The sequence below is a fragment of the Bombus impatiens genome, unplaced genomic scaffold (genome assembly GCF_000188095.3).
Source record: "Bombus impatiens unplaced genomic scaffold, BIMP_2.2 scf_0526, whole genome shotgun sequence".
NCBI classification, from domain to species: Eukaryota; Metazoa; Arthropoda; class Insecta; order Hymenoptera; family Apidae; genus Bombus; species Bombus impatiens.
The window spans coordinates 499,642-518,571 of NT_176945.1; the positions used below are offsets into that span (position 1 = coordinate 499,642).

Consider the following 18,930-nt stretch of genomic DNA (forward strand, 5'->3'; position numbering starts at 1 on the left):
CAGCAGGCGCAGACGCTGTGCGAAGAGAGTCATTCAATAAGTGTTATACGTCGCTCGACGGTGAAGGGGGAACGACTGTACGAGGGTTGAACACCCCGTGACGTGCTACCCCCTATGGTCGTCAGTGAAACTATCCGTCAACCCGTGATACACTGCCAGTCGACGCTTCTTTATCAACGGACGGGCCGAACTAAGCGTTTTCCTTTATCGATGGCAGGATATCAAATCGTACCTGATAAAGAGCAACCATATATATATATATATATATATCCACGTTTTTCAGTTTATGTCCAGATAGACATCTATCTGACGTAAATCGGTCAAGTGTCTTCCTTTATCGATAAAAGGATATAAAGTAATATCCGAGATGGAAAGGAACCATCGATTATATCCACGTTTGTAAATTTACGTGCAGGTTGATTTATCCGGTGCGTATCGGTGAAAGTGTCTTTCTTTATCGATAAAAGGGTATGATATGGTTGATGATAAAAGGGAAACATTATATATTTACGTTTTTACGTTTATGTTCGAATATAGTGTTTCTCTTCGTCTATTTACAAAGAGTCTTCTTTATTGATAAAAGGATATGAAATAGTAGCTGATAAAAGGTAACCATCGTGTATTTATGTCTCTTCATTGACGTTCGTTTGTAGCGTACCTTTTGTTTTTATCTACCGATGAAACGTTTTTCTTTATCAATGGAGGGAGATTAAATAGTTAGCAACCGATGAAGGGAAACCACATCACATATTTACGTTGATTCGATTATCGATTAAGCGTTTTCCTCTACCAATATTTTACGTCTGTTTTACGTTCATGTTCATTTTCGTTATCTATCACCATCGATGACAAGACAAATGAAAGATCCTTGTAGGTAAATGTTTCGTTCGAGGATTCGTTTTATCATCGTACACAGAGGATATCGTCCAGAGATATTGGTTTTTGGTTCAGTGGAACGAAAAAGAGAGATAGTCCCCTGGTTTAGTTTCACCCTTCTGGCGTATCCATCGTGCATCCAGTAAATTATCGACTGGCCTCGGTAATGCTTCCCCCGACTGCGATATTTACCAGCGAATGCGATCAAAGCATCAGGCTTGTAGAAAGCCGTGTTATACCTTTGACAAGCTGCTCTTTGCAATATATCGATGTATCTACGCTTCTTCTCGTTTTTTCCCTCGAAACTTTCTCTCGTAAATTTCATACCAACTCCGATCGTTCCAAACAACCGAATGGTTACTCCACCCGAATTGCGATACTTGATACGTTACAAGTATACTCTGATTTGTTTTCAATTATTGAAATTATTAGGATGGAAAATTACGCACGATACGAAAAAGGTATAAAAAACGCGCGAAGTACGGTGCTTTCTATAATACTTGGTAGGTAAAACGATTTTCTACCCAGGTTCTATTTTTTCCTTTTCTTTCCTTTTTTTCATTGTACTCTCAAAACTATGAAATTGCATAAATATTCGCAGTTTAATTGTCAGTATCGATTAGAACTACTCCAAGGTTTAATCCGATGGAATATCTTTCCGATCAGTAGACGGTAACGGTGAACTGTTTGACTGTGTCAATTGTAGGGAAGGATCGATATTTATGTTCTGCTATACGTTATGAATGGGGAAAAGGAATAGGGAAAAGGTTATTGAAGGAGATAATATCGTTTGATTCGGTGGAATGGACGTAGGTGTCGCTGAAATATCGATAGGAACGAACCTGTGATTGTGATCCAGGGTGGAATGATCCGTTTTCGGCGCCGAGGATACCAGTGCGTGGGACGCCAACGCGTGTGCGTGCGGACTAAGTCCAGGGTGCGGGGGCATCAGACCCGTCGGCGAAAACCGGTAGAGATCACTGAAAAAAGTTGCAGAAAATTTCGTTATTTTTGCCACGCTAGAGAATTATCGAATGAGATTATTACGATGTCGCAGTAATAATTAGACTACGAATGCTCATGCGAATTTACACTCCCACGAGCACAACTAATTGAACCTTTCTGAACTTAACGAAACTTAAATTTTCGAATATTTTATTCATTCTTTGGATATCTTGTACAGTTTTCTATGTGTATATTCTCGATATTTTTGTATCAGGTTGTCGCAAAAGTTTCTTTCGTTTCATAAGGAGATAATAGATGCGTGACATTTTTTGTTTCATATTACTTTATTGAATCATGTATGATCCAATAGAATCATAAAACGGAAGAAACTTTTGGGACAACCTAATGTCGTGAATCTATTATTTCCTTGTAAAACGAAAGAAACTTTCGAACCTTGAAACTTTTCATCCATTTTGTTCCACTGGATCATACATAATTCAATAAAATAATACGAAACAAAAAATATTTTGGAACAGCCCAATATCTTTAAAGCTTTACATAAATGCGCAAACATTCGTAGTACCAATGATTTTAGAAATGACGTTCGGTCGATGGTTTCAGTGTTTTTCACCTCTTGAGGGATATTAGATAATTTGTCCTTAATTCTAGAGTTATTACAGAAGATATAAAAACAATCGAACGATTTCTATTCTTAATAGATTCATCCCTGATGAGGTAAAAAATGTAAGAAAGTTACGAGTGTTATTGTTAATTGAACGTGTCAACACCGTTTAAGGAATAATAATAATTTTAACAATATAAGATTCTTCGAAATAAACAGATATTACAAATATTATTAAATAATTCGTAATTAATCACGCAGATGGTTGGTGCAGATAACCGAATTTGCAATATCGAAAGTTTATTGCAGGATGCAAGTTGAAACGTTCATCGATCAAATTATTTGTGTATACGTAGAGAGACGCGGAGTGAAGTAATGTGTAACAGAAATTAGAGTGTTTGTACGAACTTGAGAAATCCGATTTCGATCACCTACTAACCTTGGTAAACTAGAACTTGTGATGGGCAAACTCGTGGGATATGGACTTCGGAAACCAGTGCTTGCCGGGGAAATAGGGTACATGCTCGGTGTGTGCCTGAAACGAAATCGTTGCTTGTCAAACAAAAGCATTAGTCTGAAAGTAATTGTCTTCGTACAGTACAGTCTCTGTTGTTAGAGCGGTTTTCATGATTTCTCAAGCGTTTCCTTCTCGATTACCATGTAATTTTATTTAGAAAGGAGAACGGTTAACGAATGAATTTCACGAAACTGAATATACAGAAAGCGTTGGCAAAATAACTGTAACGCTTATTCTTCAGAAAAGCAGCAGATCAAGAAGTTGACTTTTTTAGACGACAGAATACATGGAATTTTTTTTTAAATTCTGTTACCAAAATAGTATTTAAGTTTCAATCTTTTTAATCAAAATTCCTTGGCGTATGTGTCTTCGTTATTTTTATTGAAGTGTTCCGACACGATGCTAATCTTCCATTGCAAGTATCAGCATCGTGGAATTACGTCTAAACCTGTAATCTCTGAAGTAAAAATTCATTCTATTACGATTCTATTTCAATTATCACAAAAATCATCGTGGAAGATATTTAATCTTGTAAATTTTGCTTCACAGAATTATGCTTCGAATTTTCCATTATAATTTCTTCTTCACTTTGCAACAATCCCTTTAAAAGAAAGCAATCTTGGACATTCGATTTCCTTATAAATTTCAACGAAATTAAAATCTTCATCCTTAAATTCAAAATTCCCGCCATCGTATTTCGTTTCTTCTTCAATTTACAATCTCTTGAAGAAAGGCTGACAAATCCTTCAAACTACAATTTACAAAATTGAACACGACTTTTACTCCTTCAAACTGAAATTTCCTCCATTTCTTCATTTCTTCTTTCCACGAAAATACTCCCCAAAAAGACACGAATCTTTCAAACTTCAATTTACACGATCAAACCTAAATTCCTAGCCCTTTAAACAAAAATTCCACCACAATTGCCTCTCCACTCGACCAGAAATCCTTGTGGAAGCTGTTCGCGGCGTGCTACTTCCTCGAACGCGACGAATGGCTCGAGATCGCCGGGGAAAAGCGTGGTTCCGCCCTCCTAATTGAGAAGAACGAGCCTAATCACCCGTGGAAAATCTCAATTTAGGACGATTCGAGCAGAAAGCAAATAACAAGGAGGGAGGCAGCCTCTAGAAGAGGGTTGGTTCATGCGGTCAGCGTTATAGGTGGATCGGCGACGATGGCGACTACGTCGTTCACCAGCGATCTAATAGACCGGAACTGAGAGGATGACCAAGGAAACGGAGCCGTGATTCGGTCGGAAAAACGAGAACTGAATCGAGAAATTTGTTGGCCTATTCTTCTTGAAATTCTGATTTTTCTTGCCCCCAACGCTTTGATTCGTAACTTCTTCTCTTAAGATACGGTAGAATTATTTGAGTCAGTAAGATACCTGGATCGAGTCAGGTAATTCGATGTGCTGTAGTTGGCCAAATTTGGCTATGAACGATTTTCGAGCGATTTGCGTTTGAAGATCGCGGACATATTTTTGGTTTTCTCATCTTAATGTTGTTGTCTGACTAAGCAGAAAAATATGACATAATTGAAAACGAAAACAAGATGTAAGTATTTCAAAAATAGCTGCTAAGTTGATACAGTTTCGCGGAAACGAAATATAATTATTAAGTATAATTATCAAAGCAAGAGATATTTTAACATCTTCGATATTTGAATATTACGACGAGCGATGTTTAAAAAAATGTTGAAGCAGAAATGAAAAAACAACCTTTATAACACGAGATGTAACTGCTCCCTTGTAAAAAGTGCAACTTATTCTGTTCTTCGCCTGTAGCTTTTCTCTGAAAGGTCTTGAGCATCTCATAATATATTTGCAAATTCCATAATTCTATGCGAAGTTCAAGATTGAATTTTAAAATAACGGGGCACAGCTGACTCAAATAATCTTTTTAACGACGGAGTACGAACGCACAATCGGAAGATGAGAAAGAATAAAGGAAGGAAGGGTTGAAAAGGGGAATATCTGCGAGGTTAAATAAAAATCGCGTTTATCCTGGTCGAGTGGCGCGTTCGAGGGTTGAATCGTTAGTACGCGAAAGGTAGAATTATAATATTGTTCGAGAAATTGGACGTTTCTCATGTAAATCGGTCCACTTGTCATCGAACTCGAATCCTTGGAACTTTTATTTCGCTTTAAGCGTATCTCGTATCGTGGGTATTCGATCCGTTTCTTTTATCCACATTTCCCACAATACGAAAATATGATAAACGGCTGTTCGTTTAATCGTGACGGGGACGTGAAATTATCGGGAAATTGTAATATTCCGATTCTGGTACCTAAAGTCGACAAGAAGATTAATTATCTCTGTTATTGCATAACGAGAGATACGTAATGAGATTCGTTTAAGCAGCTTTTTGCCAGTGACGTTTTATATCGTGGTATATTGACTTACCAGGAAGCGGCGACTTGCGTCATTTCCGGACTAAGCATGGGGTACGGATATTGACCCGTGGAGAAGGGATACATGGGTGCTCTCGTCAGACCTGCAACAAAAATCAGTGATGCTGTTATTCCGTTCTCTTCAAAAGTTCCTTTATCTTGTCACGAATGTTAAGTAACTAGATATGCCAAGCGATATCGCAAAATGTACAACGGGGACATTGAAAAATATTAATGCAAGTTATACATGATTAAACTAAACTTATACTAAACTTATATAGTACTAAACTTATGATACTAAACTTATCAGCGCCGGTCAAATTGACCGTTTTCGAACTTCTAAACAAATTTAATCATATTTAAACGTTATCATATCGCTTCGTAATTTCTGACCATTGCCTAGAACAAGCATACAATATATTTTTTGGTTTGCATACAATTTACTTTTAGTTTGCTTTTTTCTTTTCTAAGAAAAAATTGTATTCTGCCTTGCCTACCGCGGGTGGTCAATTCTATCGAACGATTTTTACTTCGTGAATTTTGTTATGGACCTAGAAATTGTATATGAAGTAATAATCGTACTGGATAAAGATAAGATTGTCCATTGTTAATATCGAAGTGCTTTCTAAATAGTAACATCGAAATTTAAATAATTAAATAATATTGGTACACTTGCTAACGTCGAGGAGTAATTCTTGCAATTGTAATTTGCAGATACCTGAATACACGATTGAATAGTAAATCAGAAACGCGATATATAGCTGTATCAAAGTCCATTGTCTATCTAAAAATAATAATAACAAAATTTTATAAATTACTGAGATACTATAAATCAAAGGATTTTCCTCTATAAATTCAAGAAACACAACTTTTTGTAATTAAAGAATCTCATTTAGTGACATATTTTAAGTGATATTATTTAATGTTTAATTGCCATCATTGTGGACGACTTTCTAGAGAGGATATATTTTTATGGGGTTGATCGGTACGCCGACGGCGTCGCGTCTCCTGGCCTCGCATCAACGGATGCAGGATAAACATTATTATGGACGAGATCAAAGTAGAACGATCCTATTGGAGAAAAGGAGGACTATGTATTTAATATCGAGCCGTTTTGCACTACAAACACAAATCGGATGACCCGGCGAGCGGACATTGATCGCTGGCCACGGTCCCCTCGACGTTCGACACTATCATCCGTCTAAAGAAAGTCTGTTTGATAACAATTTGCATTCTATATCATATTCGTAAATGATTCTCAATTGTATTTCGTAGAATATACATTAGAGAATGTTAGGAACGTTTATGCGAAGAGACGAAATCTTTTCTACATGTTCTGTAAGAAATATTTGTCCCTATAGTAAGGAAAAGATTATATCTAAATGTAAATAAAATAGCGCGAATTATAAATTGAAGTGTCTCTAAAAGTTCTTGAAATTATATGCCCAATTTACTCCAAGTTTAGAACTGACGCGAAGCGTATTAAAAACCCCTAACAGAATTCTCTCACGTACAATCAGTTCCTCCAAATCTAAAACTAGTTTCTCCAAGCAGAAAGATTTCCATAACCCATCAGGAAAGAAATAGAAGATCGCTATCCGTCCCTCAATCTGTTCCATTCTGTTGATTGTTATGGAAAACCTTCTGTGCCCGCACTATCATCTCGGACCGTCGTATAATGGAAATTTTACGCGAGTGAATCAGAGGATGAAAATCACTGTTACTCTCTACGATTCAAAACGTATTAGAAGCCTTCAAGATGTTTCTTGTACGCCGATAATGTACCAATAACGACTTCAAAAATCCCGATAATTACATTTTAAATTTCCAACCAGTAGCCCAACCAACAAAAGCCCCATCCAGCAAAGAAGAAATAAAAAAAAAACTGAATATCTGTTGTTGGAAGCCAGACTCCACCCTATCGATAATTACTGGAAACCTCGTGTATCCACACTGTCGCCCCGGATCGTCGTTACACGAGGCTGATGACGTAGGTAGAAGGAAAAGGGGTGCGCGTAGCTTTCACAGTGGCGGTATCTAATACATAACCGGTATACGTGCTGCAGAACCGGTCGCGGCCCCCGAAGAGCCCCAGAAACGTCGACTGCCGCCTATAAGTGGGGTGCCTTTGGCGAGGCGAAGTGTAATTGGCTTCATAAGGGTCGACGAGAAGCGGCCGGAATATCGGCAAGCCCTGAAACCGCTTGACGAGGCCAATACTTCTCTCTTTCCTCCCCTTGCGTCGTCGTTGCCCCTCTATAACGTTCGTATACTGTGGATGGACTCTCTTTCCACCTTCCACCCGGTTCACCCCACCTTCGTGTTCTTCCTTTTTGCATTTCGAATATGTCCCGAAGGCTACCGTCCCACAAGCGCGACTCTCCGGTGGCGCACGAAATCGGTCAACGCGTGGTTTTCTACGATAGGGCCACTCCAAGCCCTGCAGTGTCCGGATAACGACCGTGTCTATCGTTGGACGAGACAGAGAGGCAGAGATGCTGTGGCTCTCGATTAGTGGACAGGATTGCTTGCAACGTTTCGAGAGTAGAGACGCGCGATGAAAATCGAAGCTTAAGGGAACACGTTGCTAGAGGAAGTTCCGGCTAATTGAGCGTTTTGGGACGTTGTAAGCGTTGTATGGTTTTGGGATTGAGGCGAGGCAGATTGTTCGATGATAGGTGTTATTTTGGCAGACTCGTGGTACAGTTTGATGGAACTTTGGAAAGTTAGCGTAGATTGTATCGCAAGTGTAGTATGTTATGTTTGGTATAGTCTGTTTGTTATACATATCATGACATTTTTGTATCTTCTTTGTTATGTTCTTCTGTTTTCTTGATTCGATATCTCTTGACGAGGTTAGACGAATAATTGGTCATTGATATTTTCAATACACGTTTAGTCCTTTTCAACGAGGAATGAAGTAATATTTTGTTATGTTTAGTATGTTGATATATTCTTTGTTATATGTTTTCTTGTTTGTTATACCCTATGTTGCGTTTGTTATAATTGGAGGATGAAGAAGAATAGACGAATTATCCCATTGATATTTTCAATGCGTGTTTATCCTCTTTCCAACGAAGAGCAAGTAATACTTTGTTTATGGCAATGTACAGTTTAACTGTTATTAATTATCAACATTTGCTAATCTTCGTATTCTTGTCTATGCATAACTAAATTTATTCCTCGAAACGTTTCTCAATCCTTTAATAACAGTTTCCCTATATCTCCTTCTTCTTCTTATTATTTGTCTGTCCATTGCAGAACGATTTACTTAAACCTATACGTTCCACTTTGCGCTTCCATTCTATTATTTTTCTAATTACTTCCATTATCAACAACTTATAGACTAATCTACCAATAACCCCCCCTCCCCAACGAACCAATTCAAACCGAGGCTTACATTCTTAATAACAACTATATCGAATTAACTACACAGCCTTAAGAATCATCTTAATCTCTCTGTTAACTTCCATTCCACTCTGTTAACTTTTATTCCTAAAATGGAACCTGTAAGATTACTACCTACGATCGAAGATGATTCATTAGCATTCGAAGTAAAGGGTTGCTAGCCGATCTCCTTGGACCCGGAAGAATCGATGCCGTGAAACGGAAGACAGACGAGTCGATATCGAGACCGAGAGACTCGATTCGCAGACTGAAAAGAGAAAAATGGTCTGAGGGGGTTGGTTGGATCAGTCAGCTCGTGGAAACGCAGGAAGGGGTCGTTATCTGTCCGATATCGTGTACGAACAAGGTAAGGGACGAGAATTAGAAGTACGAACCGCGGCTGAGTGCAGAGCAGAAGAAGAACTGGATGATATAAGGGAACCTACGGAGGGTTGTGGAGGCGGGGGCCAGGTCGGGTGGGTTGAAAGGGGTGGCTCGTAATATCCTGGCGAGTCCGCGGGCTCCGTCATGTGTGCTTAATCACTTTCCAGTCGACTCGGCAGTCTGCAACCCCATTATCGGGGTCTCACCACCCGGAAAATTACTCTTTTATTCTCGAACAACTCGAGCTCCCGGTGTTCCGTATACCGCGATATTCTCTGTCTTTCCGTCCCTCGTCCCGCTTCTATTCCTTGCCTTCTCCCTCCGGTCGACGACTTCGATGCTTTTCGACTATTTTTTCTTTTTCTTCCTATTTTATTTCGTAGAAGAGAGCGGACAATTCTGTGGTTTGTTTTTCACTGATTTAGTTGCGACTATTACACGATATCGTTAACATTTAATCGGTTATAGTTACCGGTAGAGAACTATGGGGTTCGTGCCTGTCTCCGCAGGGGAGGAAACACGTTTCCCGGGGCGAAATCGACAAAGGGATGGTTTTTGAGACGGAGGGTTAGCATAGGTACCGTTGCAGACTCTGCTGCTTTAATCGTATCTCGATATCAAAGACTAGTATGAAATGGAGATTATTGTGAAAACGTATATACGTGTGTATAATTGAATCGCTGAACGTTAAGATAACTATTACCTAGAAATTTCTTTATGTGGAAATTTGATACGAACAATTTTACACAACTACTATTATTAACGAATTGACAAGTTACAAATTCTTGGATAATCAACAGGATAATCAAGTAACTTTGAATTCCTCAAATTTCCGTGTAAAATTTCATTCGTTTCATTAGTAAACTTGTTACACTGCTGTGTAATGAAAATCGTATGGTGTAAGGATATTTATTAACTTTGGTAACTCGTAACTTACGACTCGCAAAACTTCGCTAACAATATTGCGTAAGATGTAGTTCGTAAAAAAGGCGGTTTCAACGATCCTAATATTCTAATCTTGAAACCAACGAGAGGATCGTTAGTAGGAATCCGCGAAAATCTCAAGGGCGCGTACTTGGTCCTCCCCTCGAAGGTGTAGGGCTGCCGAAAGAATAACTTTCGCGAAAGAAGGACCTCGTTCTCGGGCTGACTCGCGTACTCGAGCCGAGGTACTCGACGTCTGCTTGCGATGACGATACGTTCAAGTGGTATTTTAACACTCGAACGAGAGGAAAAGTGTATTTACGGCGGCGCGAGGCCGCGACACACGCGTGGAAAGCCCGACAAAGATGTCAAAGTGACCGCTCGAAGCGGCGAGAAAACTGGAGAACCTACTCGTGAAGGATTACGGTGCTCGAAGAATCGCAGCCACCGGTGAAAGAGGCCGAGTGGCTTTCTGCTTGTAACACGCGCGCGCAGGGGTGCCACAGGGGTGGCTATGATACTCCTCCTGGTCTTGTTTGACGTTCTATTATGTCCATTAATCGACTGGGTTGATTTGCTTTCGAGAGAAGATTCGTGAAGTTAGTGTGGCTTATTCTTGTGTAACGGAATAGGGTGCAAATTATTTGGGGTGCCTTTTGTGAGTTGCCAGTAGTACGTTTGAACAATCGTAACTGCTACATGCTATTATCGCAGCTGTTTATGATGCTTATTGTGTAGGAGAGATTCCGGGTTGGTTTAGGTAACAGGGGAATAATATGATTATTGATATTAATATTCGTATTATTATTTTTGTTAAAACGGTGAATTCATGTAAGATTTAATGAAAGATACGCAGTTGGTACATCGCAAGATAATAACAATTGTTCGGAGGAATTTAAGGGTTGAACAATATTACACTTGTTTGAGTGCCATTGGTGAGAATTGTTTAGCTAATTGAGGGATAACTGAGAGGGTTAACTTGCCTGTATAATTTGTAACATAACTGCACGACTATTTTTGCATATAAATTAGCATAAATTCAAACCTAACAAGTCAGTCAATTGCCAAACCTCTGAAACTCTATCTACATCGGAAATTGGCCACGCCAAATCGTACCAACCAAATATACAGAACTATCAGAGCAAAAAAGGCAACAGGAGGAACAGTACGAAGAAGCGGCTGATAATCGCGACGGAAGCTCGAATCGACGGAAGTACTACGAAAAAGCGAGAAAACTTAAAAGAGAAAGCTCGCCTACGTTGGGGGAGGGGGTGGTGTGAGAAGAGGAAAATTAAGCGGATCAATGGTGGAGCAGGGACTCGACGCTCTCGACTCTCTGGTACCCTAAAGCCCACCTTTACTGTCATCACCCAACTCTTTTCTGTTTCATGGAATCCTGGAATAAACACGTAGTGAAGATATAAAAGTGCAGCTAATTAGAAATATATTCCTGAAAGCGAGAACATCGAGCGAGAGAAAGAGCTGGGGCTGTCTTCATAGACGTCGACTGGTTGATTTCGAACGCTGGAGAGACAAACATGGAACAAAGCGAGAGAAAAGTCGAAAAGCAATGCGTTAGACAAAGATATACGCGATGAGTAACAGTGACATACCAGAGCGACCTTACGAAAGAGGACGCACAGAGAAGTAGAATATGGACCGAAGCGAGAGAAAATCTGGAAACTAATGCGTTAGACGAAGGTAGACATAGTTGAGTAACACGTACATACAATACGAACCTCCGGGAGGACACACGAGCAAGCAATGGTGCAATAAAGTGAGAAAACCAGCAAGCTAGTGCGTTAGACAAAGATAGGCATAGTGAGTAACATACAGACATAGTAAAGGAACGGAGAGGGAAGGAAGACAGGGACGAAGAGATGACGTGACGTGGGAGGAGGCAGAAGAGGAGTAGAGAGAGGTTAGGGGAGGGTCTGAACGAGAGAGGTGGTGGCAGTGCTCTTGGTCGGGTGCTAGCACGAGAGAACGGGTGAGTGAGTGGGTGGTGGCTGAACAGAGCCGAGAACTTCCTAGAAGAGGAACGAAGAGGAAGAAGATTCTCTCGGTGGTTGTAGGAGAGGGAAAGAGGAGAACGAGGGTGAACTCGAGCTTAGAGGGAAGGAAGGAGTTGGAGGAAGTGTAGGAGGAAAAGAGGGTGGGGACAAAATGCTCGCTCGTTTGCAAGACAAAGAACCTGAGCCGCCGTACGAACTCGTAGTCGTGCATAAACGCTATCAACCCCATCTACATATTCCAGGGACCTAGGGGACGTGGGTGAACAGAGGGTGACGCGAGAACTAGGCCCGAGGCAGAAGGAGAGAAGAGAAAGATAGCGCGCACGCGCGCAGACACGTCCAGAATCTCCGGGTCGGCTTTCTGTCTTCGTTTCTCTCAATTTTTTTCCCTCCTTTCGCTGTTGTAAGTTGAAACGATCGCTTTAGGTGGAGACGAACCGAATTCGAATCGTTCTCCTTCGGCGATTTTAGTTTTGTAGGGAGAGAAACGTATTGTAAGGATAATGGAGCGTAATAGAAATTGGTGGATGGGGTAGTTTCGGTAAAGTCAAAGGATGTGGAAGATTTCGAAGTTTGTGGTAGTTACAGGGTTAAAAAGAAGGCGAATTTGAAAATAGTACTACTCATACTATTGCTTTTACTACTAACTTTAATTCAGCTGTGCAAGATTGATCCTGATTAAGAAATACCAATTTCGAAAGTTAATTAACAACTTGCCCGCAAATTAATGCGAGATCACGCGATGCTACAAAACCGATTCTCATCTCTCTCGACCTCGCGCTCCTCCTAAAAATAAAGAATCAGAAAACAGGCCAAGTATGCCTGAAAAATTCCGTGTCACCATCAAAAACTATTTACTAGTTTCCCAAGCTTCCTCTTACCCATACTTGACATTAATTATCCTTAATTATAATTATCCTTTTGATCAGGTTCTACATTTCGTTATTATTATTATTCATTCACAGGTCTTATGTTGATATTTATTTCGCCTATTAAATACTGTAACGGGTTCTGTACTTTGTACATTTTTCATATTCCTATTATGTATATTCTATGCATTATTTTCGCAGCTGTAAATCTCCCATAAGCAGAGTAAATACAATGGTGTACCGATACCATTATGTAACCACCGTAACTATCGTTATCTGCGAAGACCGTTGGTACGCGAAGAAAATACACCGGTCATCGACTATTAATCCACATTGGCTGGCGAGATGATAGCGAAGGGTTCCCAAAAGAGGCAGGGGAGGCGGTCTCGGGGGCGGGTGCAACGAGAGTAGGAAGAAGAGAAGCTGTAGAAATAGAGAGGCGGGTTGAAACCCCCTTGACCCGGCGCCAGAGGGAGGCTGCATGCCTGGCTGATTAGCCTAATGGTGAGTCCTCCTCTTATTCTCCTACTTGACGCCAGTTCGCGAGCCTCTCTTCTCTCTCTTATCCCACCACCGCTTCCGTTCTCGTCTCCCTCTAACCTTCTTTGTTAACCTCTCTAGGGACGCCCGGTCTCTTCCTACTTCTCCATATCTCTCCCTCCGAGTTCGAGCCGCGGCATCGACAGCGGACCCTTCACTCGATAAGAAATATTCCTTCAATTAGAACCCCGCAGGAATACCAATGTTTGCACGACCACCACCAAACGAGACCACGTAGAGACACAGACGTGTTTTAATTTGCCTCGAGAGCAAAAGACACTGTGCAGCTAGCTCGCTAACCCGGCCTATGTACGTAGCCGACTCTTGAGAGGAGATTCTCTTCTTTGGAGGCTTCTGGAAATGCTGGATCGTTTTATCATACGGCGAAGGCTGCGGAGATTGTTGGTTTGTTTTCGAAGAGAATTCTTGGTTGTATATTTGCTTGATTTGAAGTAGAATTATGTGGGTAAGAACGGAATGCATCTTTTTAGCTTCTGGCTACGTGATTGGAAATTTCGACATCGATATTTTAAAGATAAAAATTCTCATATTACTATACTTTTTTTAAAAACTAATTTTTAGAAGAGTTCGTTTTATAGCTAGATACTTCGTTTAAAAACAAGCAACCGGATTAATGTTTCTGATTTCAGTGATTTTACTTTCGCTTGGATAATTCGAGTGTTAAGTAAAGAAATTTCTTGAAACGAATTAAAGTTGCTCATTTGAGTACGGTTTGGATGAAACGCATCGATGAAACATGTTATAATTTGAATCGTTTCGTTGCTTATCGTTGGTCGAGACAAGCCGCAGACAAAACCTGTTTGTATTGTTCGTCTAGGACAGGGACGATGTTTAATATTTGCGCGGATCGATACAGTGAAATGATACGCGAAGAGTTTACCGCTAGTCAGACCGTGTTGCTCTATTACAGGGAACGAGAGAAGTATTCCATCAATTACAATTTGAGAGAGTTGTCAATATTTGCGCCGACACTAGTGGTTTAACTTCGTAAAAGAATTATTGATTCAACCGATAGCACGGGGTGGAACCTCTCTGTGTATGTTTTGCGGAAAGTTGATGATGGTTTAAGGTTAACTTCCAGGATCAAGAGGCAAAGGGATGAGGAGTGCTGTTGGATGCCAATGCCTCACTTGGAGTTTAACAATTACACGATAGCTTTATGGCCACATTGTATTCATAAAATTAACACGATCTTACTTTTTTCTAATTGCAAACATTTATCGGTAGTTTCGTTACTTTAAAGTTCGAAATTTCAGAGATCTAAAAATTGAATGCACGTAGATTGAACACACGTTTTTGAAACCGATATGCGAATCTTCACAAGTTTTAGAAATTTAGATCTGAATTTTTGACATTTGAATTCGAGTTTCTGAAATTTAAATTTGAAGTTTTGAAATGTAAATGTGAATTGTTGAAGTGTAGATTAGAATCTTTGAGATTAAAATTCGAATTTTTGAAATGTAAATTCGAAGTTTCGAAGTTTCAATTTGAATTTTTGAAATTTAAATTTCTATGTTTAAATTTGTACTCTCGGAATCTCGTAGATTCGAAACTTCTACTCCCTTTTATCGCGTGGTCATCAAGAACTGAACACCACCGAAACACTTCTTCGAAATGAAGAATTTAGAATTCGGAGATTAGCAAAATTAAAGTAAAAAAAGTTCTCTCCGTGTAAATCAAGCCCGTTTTGAATGAATATTTCATTTTTCAGAAACTCCAACTTCTATAATTTTGAAATTTCCAGTTTTAAATTTAAAAGTACCCGTGTAAATTTCAATCCTACTTGAACCATTAATTCGACCATTGAGTTCAATATTCCCCCTCCAAAAATTTCCAATACACTGCTGCAAGAAAGAACTAAAGAAAAAAACGATGTAACCATCGTTGAACCTGTTCGAAGATACAATTTAAAGGCGATATTCGGTACTCACCTGCCGCTGCGGCTGCTTTACCCGCATCGAGCGTCCCGTACGGTGGAATTCCCATATGAGCAGGCGGTGGCTGAGTCAGGTGGTCCCCATTGGGGCAGAAGAAGGGCAAACCGCTCGGATGCGTCCCCGCCAGGCCCATCTTGCTCGCCTATAAATCAAACAGAGAAAGGGGAAACGGTTAGCATGAACGGGCGTTGTGAAATCGAAAACAAGTATATATCCGGCGTCGTTTTCGACACGGTATAGCGTACAAGCCTCGCGTGTCGACGTTGCATTATCGTTATCGAGTAATTAATTAATACGGTGTTGATTAATGCTTCGTTAATGCAGCCAGGTAATTAGCAATCCGCCAGGGGATATCAATTAATTAATTGATACTCCGGAAGCATCGACAGGTGTTTGCGTGAGACGATATAAATTGATTTCTTTTCTCCATCACCTCCCCCCTATCGTTTGATCGATGATGCGCCGCCTGTTTTGCTAATTGAACTTCGAAATTTCAAGATATCGACGCGTTATGTCGAAGAAGATTAATCGGGTTTTAATTTATGGATTATTTCTCCGTTCACGTGTCATTGAGAAATATAAATTTAAAATTTATTCAAACATTGGAATATTCAAAAATATCGATACCGTTTCGATATTGAAATATTAAGAACGCGAGACATGTATAATTAAAACGGATCGTAGAGGTTAAAAAATAAAAAGACTAATATCATAATTGATGCCTAAAAACGAAGAATCCCCGATTGATCAAGTGGTGACTATAAAGTTATCCTTGATCAAACAACGATCAGCCAGTTACCATCAAAACCATCCCATTTACCACAACCTTCCTATCATGAACAAGTTGGCTTAACGATCGAACAAAGGTAGTACCCGATTCTTTGATCGGCCCCTGTCGAGTACCATTTCCGTTCCTCCCTATTTAACATAGACATTAGCATCGTTGTCCTTGACGGCATTGGACGAGTCGTCCCATCGGCGAGGAGGACGACACGGAGGACTAAAAAGCCCTCGTTCTCTCGTCGAGGAGGAAATATAATATACAATTCAATAAACTCTCGAAGGGGGAAAAGCGCGCTTATCGAGAGGACGAGCTCGAGCATTAATTTGCAAAGACGGCGGCAGCGGCGCGCGCTCCTCGAACGTTCGAGGGTTCGTTCTCTCGTTCGGCTTTCCATTCGCCGGCTTGACGACGTATCGCCGAATTCGAGTGGCCCTTCAACGTCCTCTCGCGCGACGAGTCTCATCCCTTCTTGTCCCTTCTCCCTTCTCTCTTTTCCTCTTCCTAACAGTCGAGCAGAGAAGAGAATTAGTTCAATCTAGGCACGGCGCGAGGCTCGCAAGGTCGCATAGTCTCAACCCCACCGAGGTTTCAACTCTCGCGGCGGCGATCGATACCTCGTCGAGTGGTTGTCTCTTATCAGTCGGTGCTTACCATGAGTGCGGCGGTATCGCGCATCGATCTGACAGCGAGTAATAGTCCTGGATCGAGAGGCTCCCGCTCCATCCAAGTCAGCACCCTCGACAGTAGACCGACGGTCTCTTCCGCGGTCGGCTCGTCTTCATCCTCCTCCTCTTCCTCGTCCTCCTCGTCGTCTGTCCCTTGTTGCTTCCCGCCCTCGTAATCGGCCCACTTCTCTTCCGCCTCGATCTTCACCCCGCGGCAATGATCCTCCTCCAACTCCTTCTTCCTGACGCACCAAGCTTCGCTGCTCTCGTCGTCGAGGATCCATTTGCTCAGTTCGTCGTCGCTGACCTCCAGACCCACTTCCCGAGCGACGTTCTGCAGCTCGACTAGAAGCATCCTGTCTTCCTCTTGATCAGACGCGTGTATCCGAGACGATAAAGTGAGGCCGATGATGTTGTTCGAACAACCGATCGAGGGGTCATCGCGATCTCGCGGCAGGATCCAACTTCTTGCGAAGGTTTCTGACCTGACGCTGAGCCATGCTCTGTGCAGATCGGCGAAAGCTTCCTTCAACGTGAATCTCTTTAAATACGTGGTTAAAGTATCTGTTTCTTTATTAGGATTGGAGATTTTCCGATGGACTCCGTAGCAGGCTCTAGAAAGAACACCCGTTGCCAGTCTGACTCTTAACTCTCTAATTACGATCCTCATTTCGAGGCAATCTTTCGGTACCACGAACAACCTGACTAATCCATCCGCAGCCACGCAGTCAGCCTCTTGTGGTAAATAATCCGCGGTCTCAGCGACCAACACAGCTCCGTCGGGATGCATGGCCATCGCCGTCACGGCAAACTCTCGATGGAACCACCAGAGGAACAGATCCACCGTGAGAGAACCCCTGCCACCACCAGCGTAGATCACAGGCTGGCTGAGCATGTTGACTCGTCTGAGGCAACGTGGCCGCCAATGGCGACCGGTTACCAGCAGTCGCGTCCTGTGGTGGCCCTCGTGATCTGCCGCCCCCACCACCCACACCCTCTCGGAATCGCCAGCTGTGGAGGTGGCGCGACGTCGTCCAGGCAGGTCCCGCCAATCCAGGAAGGACACATGTGCGAGGTAGATTCTACTACGATCGTAGCTTTCCAGAGCGTTCCTCAGGCTCTCTATAACGGACGAATGAGTGACCGGAGGGCAGCCTCTTATATTAGCTTGCGTGAACTGTTCCGTGACCTTGTCGGAAGTCGTGGAGACAGAAGAGGAGAACGGCGAGGAAGAGGAGACCGTCGAAGAAGTAGGAACACAAGTAGACAACGTTGATGGCGTAGCAACCGCAGATTTCTCCGTTATCACCTCTCTAACACTTCGTGACCTGATGAAACACTGTCTCTCCTGTTTTCTTTTTCTGATTCTATCTTGATGTGACTCGTTACCGTACCTTCCAGAATCCACCGTATTTGCTTCTTCGTTCGTTCGATCATTTCCTCGATCGTTATCTTTGCTTGAATTATTCTCCCGAGAGATAGCTCCGGTAGACGTAGACGAGGTGGAGTGTGCCGGCGATGAGATACTCGACGGAGGCGAGATAGACCTTCTAGACGACGCGTCCGTGAAGGAGGACGCAGCTGGCGAAGACAGAGACGTGGACGAAGATACCGTACCATCGCCTTGATTGGGATCATCCTCGGTAGTAGCGATCCGCTCGCGGCGGCGTTGTCTGCTGGTCGGCCATCGTTGCACCAGGGTGCCGTTTTCACGGGGCTCGAGGCCACTCTCCAGGGGCTGGCGCATGCGCNNGCCCACGACGATCGACCCTCGCACGCTGCCACCGCAGACTTGCTCGTTCTGGTCGTCGTTGTCGTCGTCGTTGTCGTCGTTGTTGTCGTCGTGGTACCTTCATTCTGAGACTGGCCACTTTTAACGGTTTTCTCTTCTTCGTCAGCCACGTCCGTTGCCTGTCCTGTTTCTACCTCGGCTTGTCGACGTTGCTGGTCATGATGATGATGGTTTGGCTGATGACTATTAGCGCCACGTATACCGATAGACCTCGATTTGGAGGTCGCCCTGGCGTTGAGGCGCGTGCACTTGCTGCCACG

The 18,930-nt window shown here is 42.0% G+C and overlaps 1 protein-coding gene across 5 annotated transcripts in view; it reads right to left on the reverse strand.

The window, feature by feature from the left end:
• The window catches only part of LOC100745788 (protein pangolin, isoforms A/H/I/S), a 297,400-nt gene that overhangs the window by 24,050 nt on the left and 254,420 nt on the right, over positions 1–18,930 (reverse strand). For 4 of the 5 annotated variants that reach the window (XM_033321911.1, XM_024369119.2, XM_033321912.1 and 1 more), the window contains exons 1-5: positions 16,865–18,766; positions 15,424–15,571; positions 5,366–5,456; positions 2,883–2,978; positions 1,719–1,856 (exon numbers count right to left, since the gene is read on the reverse strand). In XM_033321911.1, the coding sequence (XP_033177802.1) occupies positions 1,719–1,856; positions 2,883–2,978; positions 5,366–5,456; positions 15,424–15,571; positions 16,865–18,625 (2,234 nt within the window). In that variant the 5' untranslated portion in view covers positions 18,626–18,766. Of the gene's footprint in view, positions 1–1,718; positions 1,857–2,882; positions 2,979–5,365; positions 5,457–15,423; positions 15,572–16,864; positions 18,767–18,930 lie in introns of those variants that run through there. The other variant, XM_024369121.2, reaches the window with a different exon arrangement.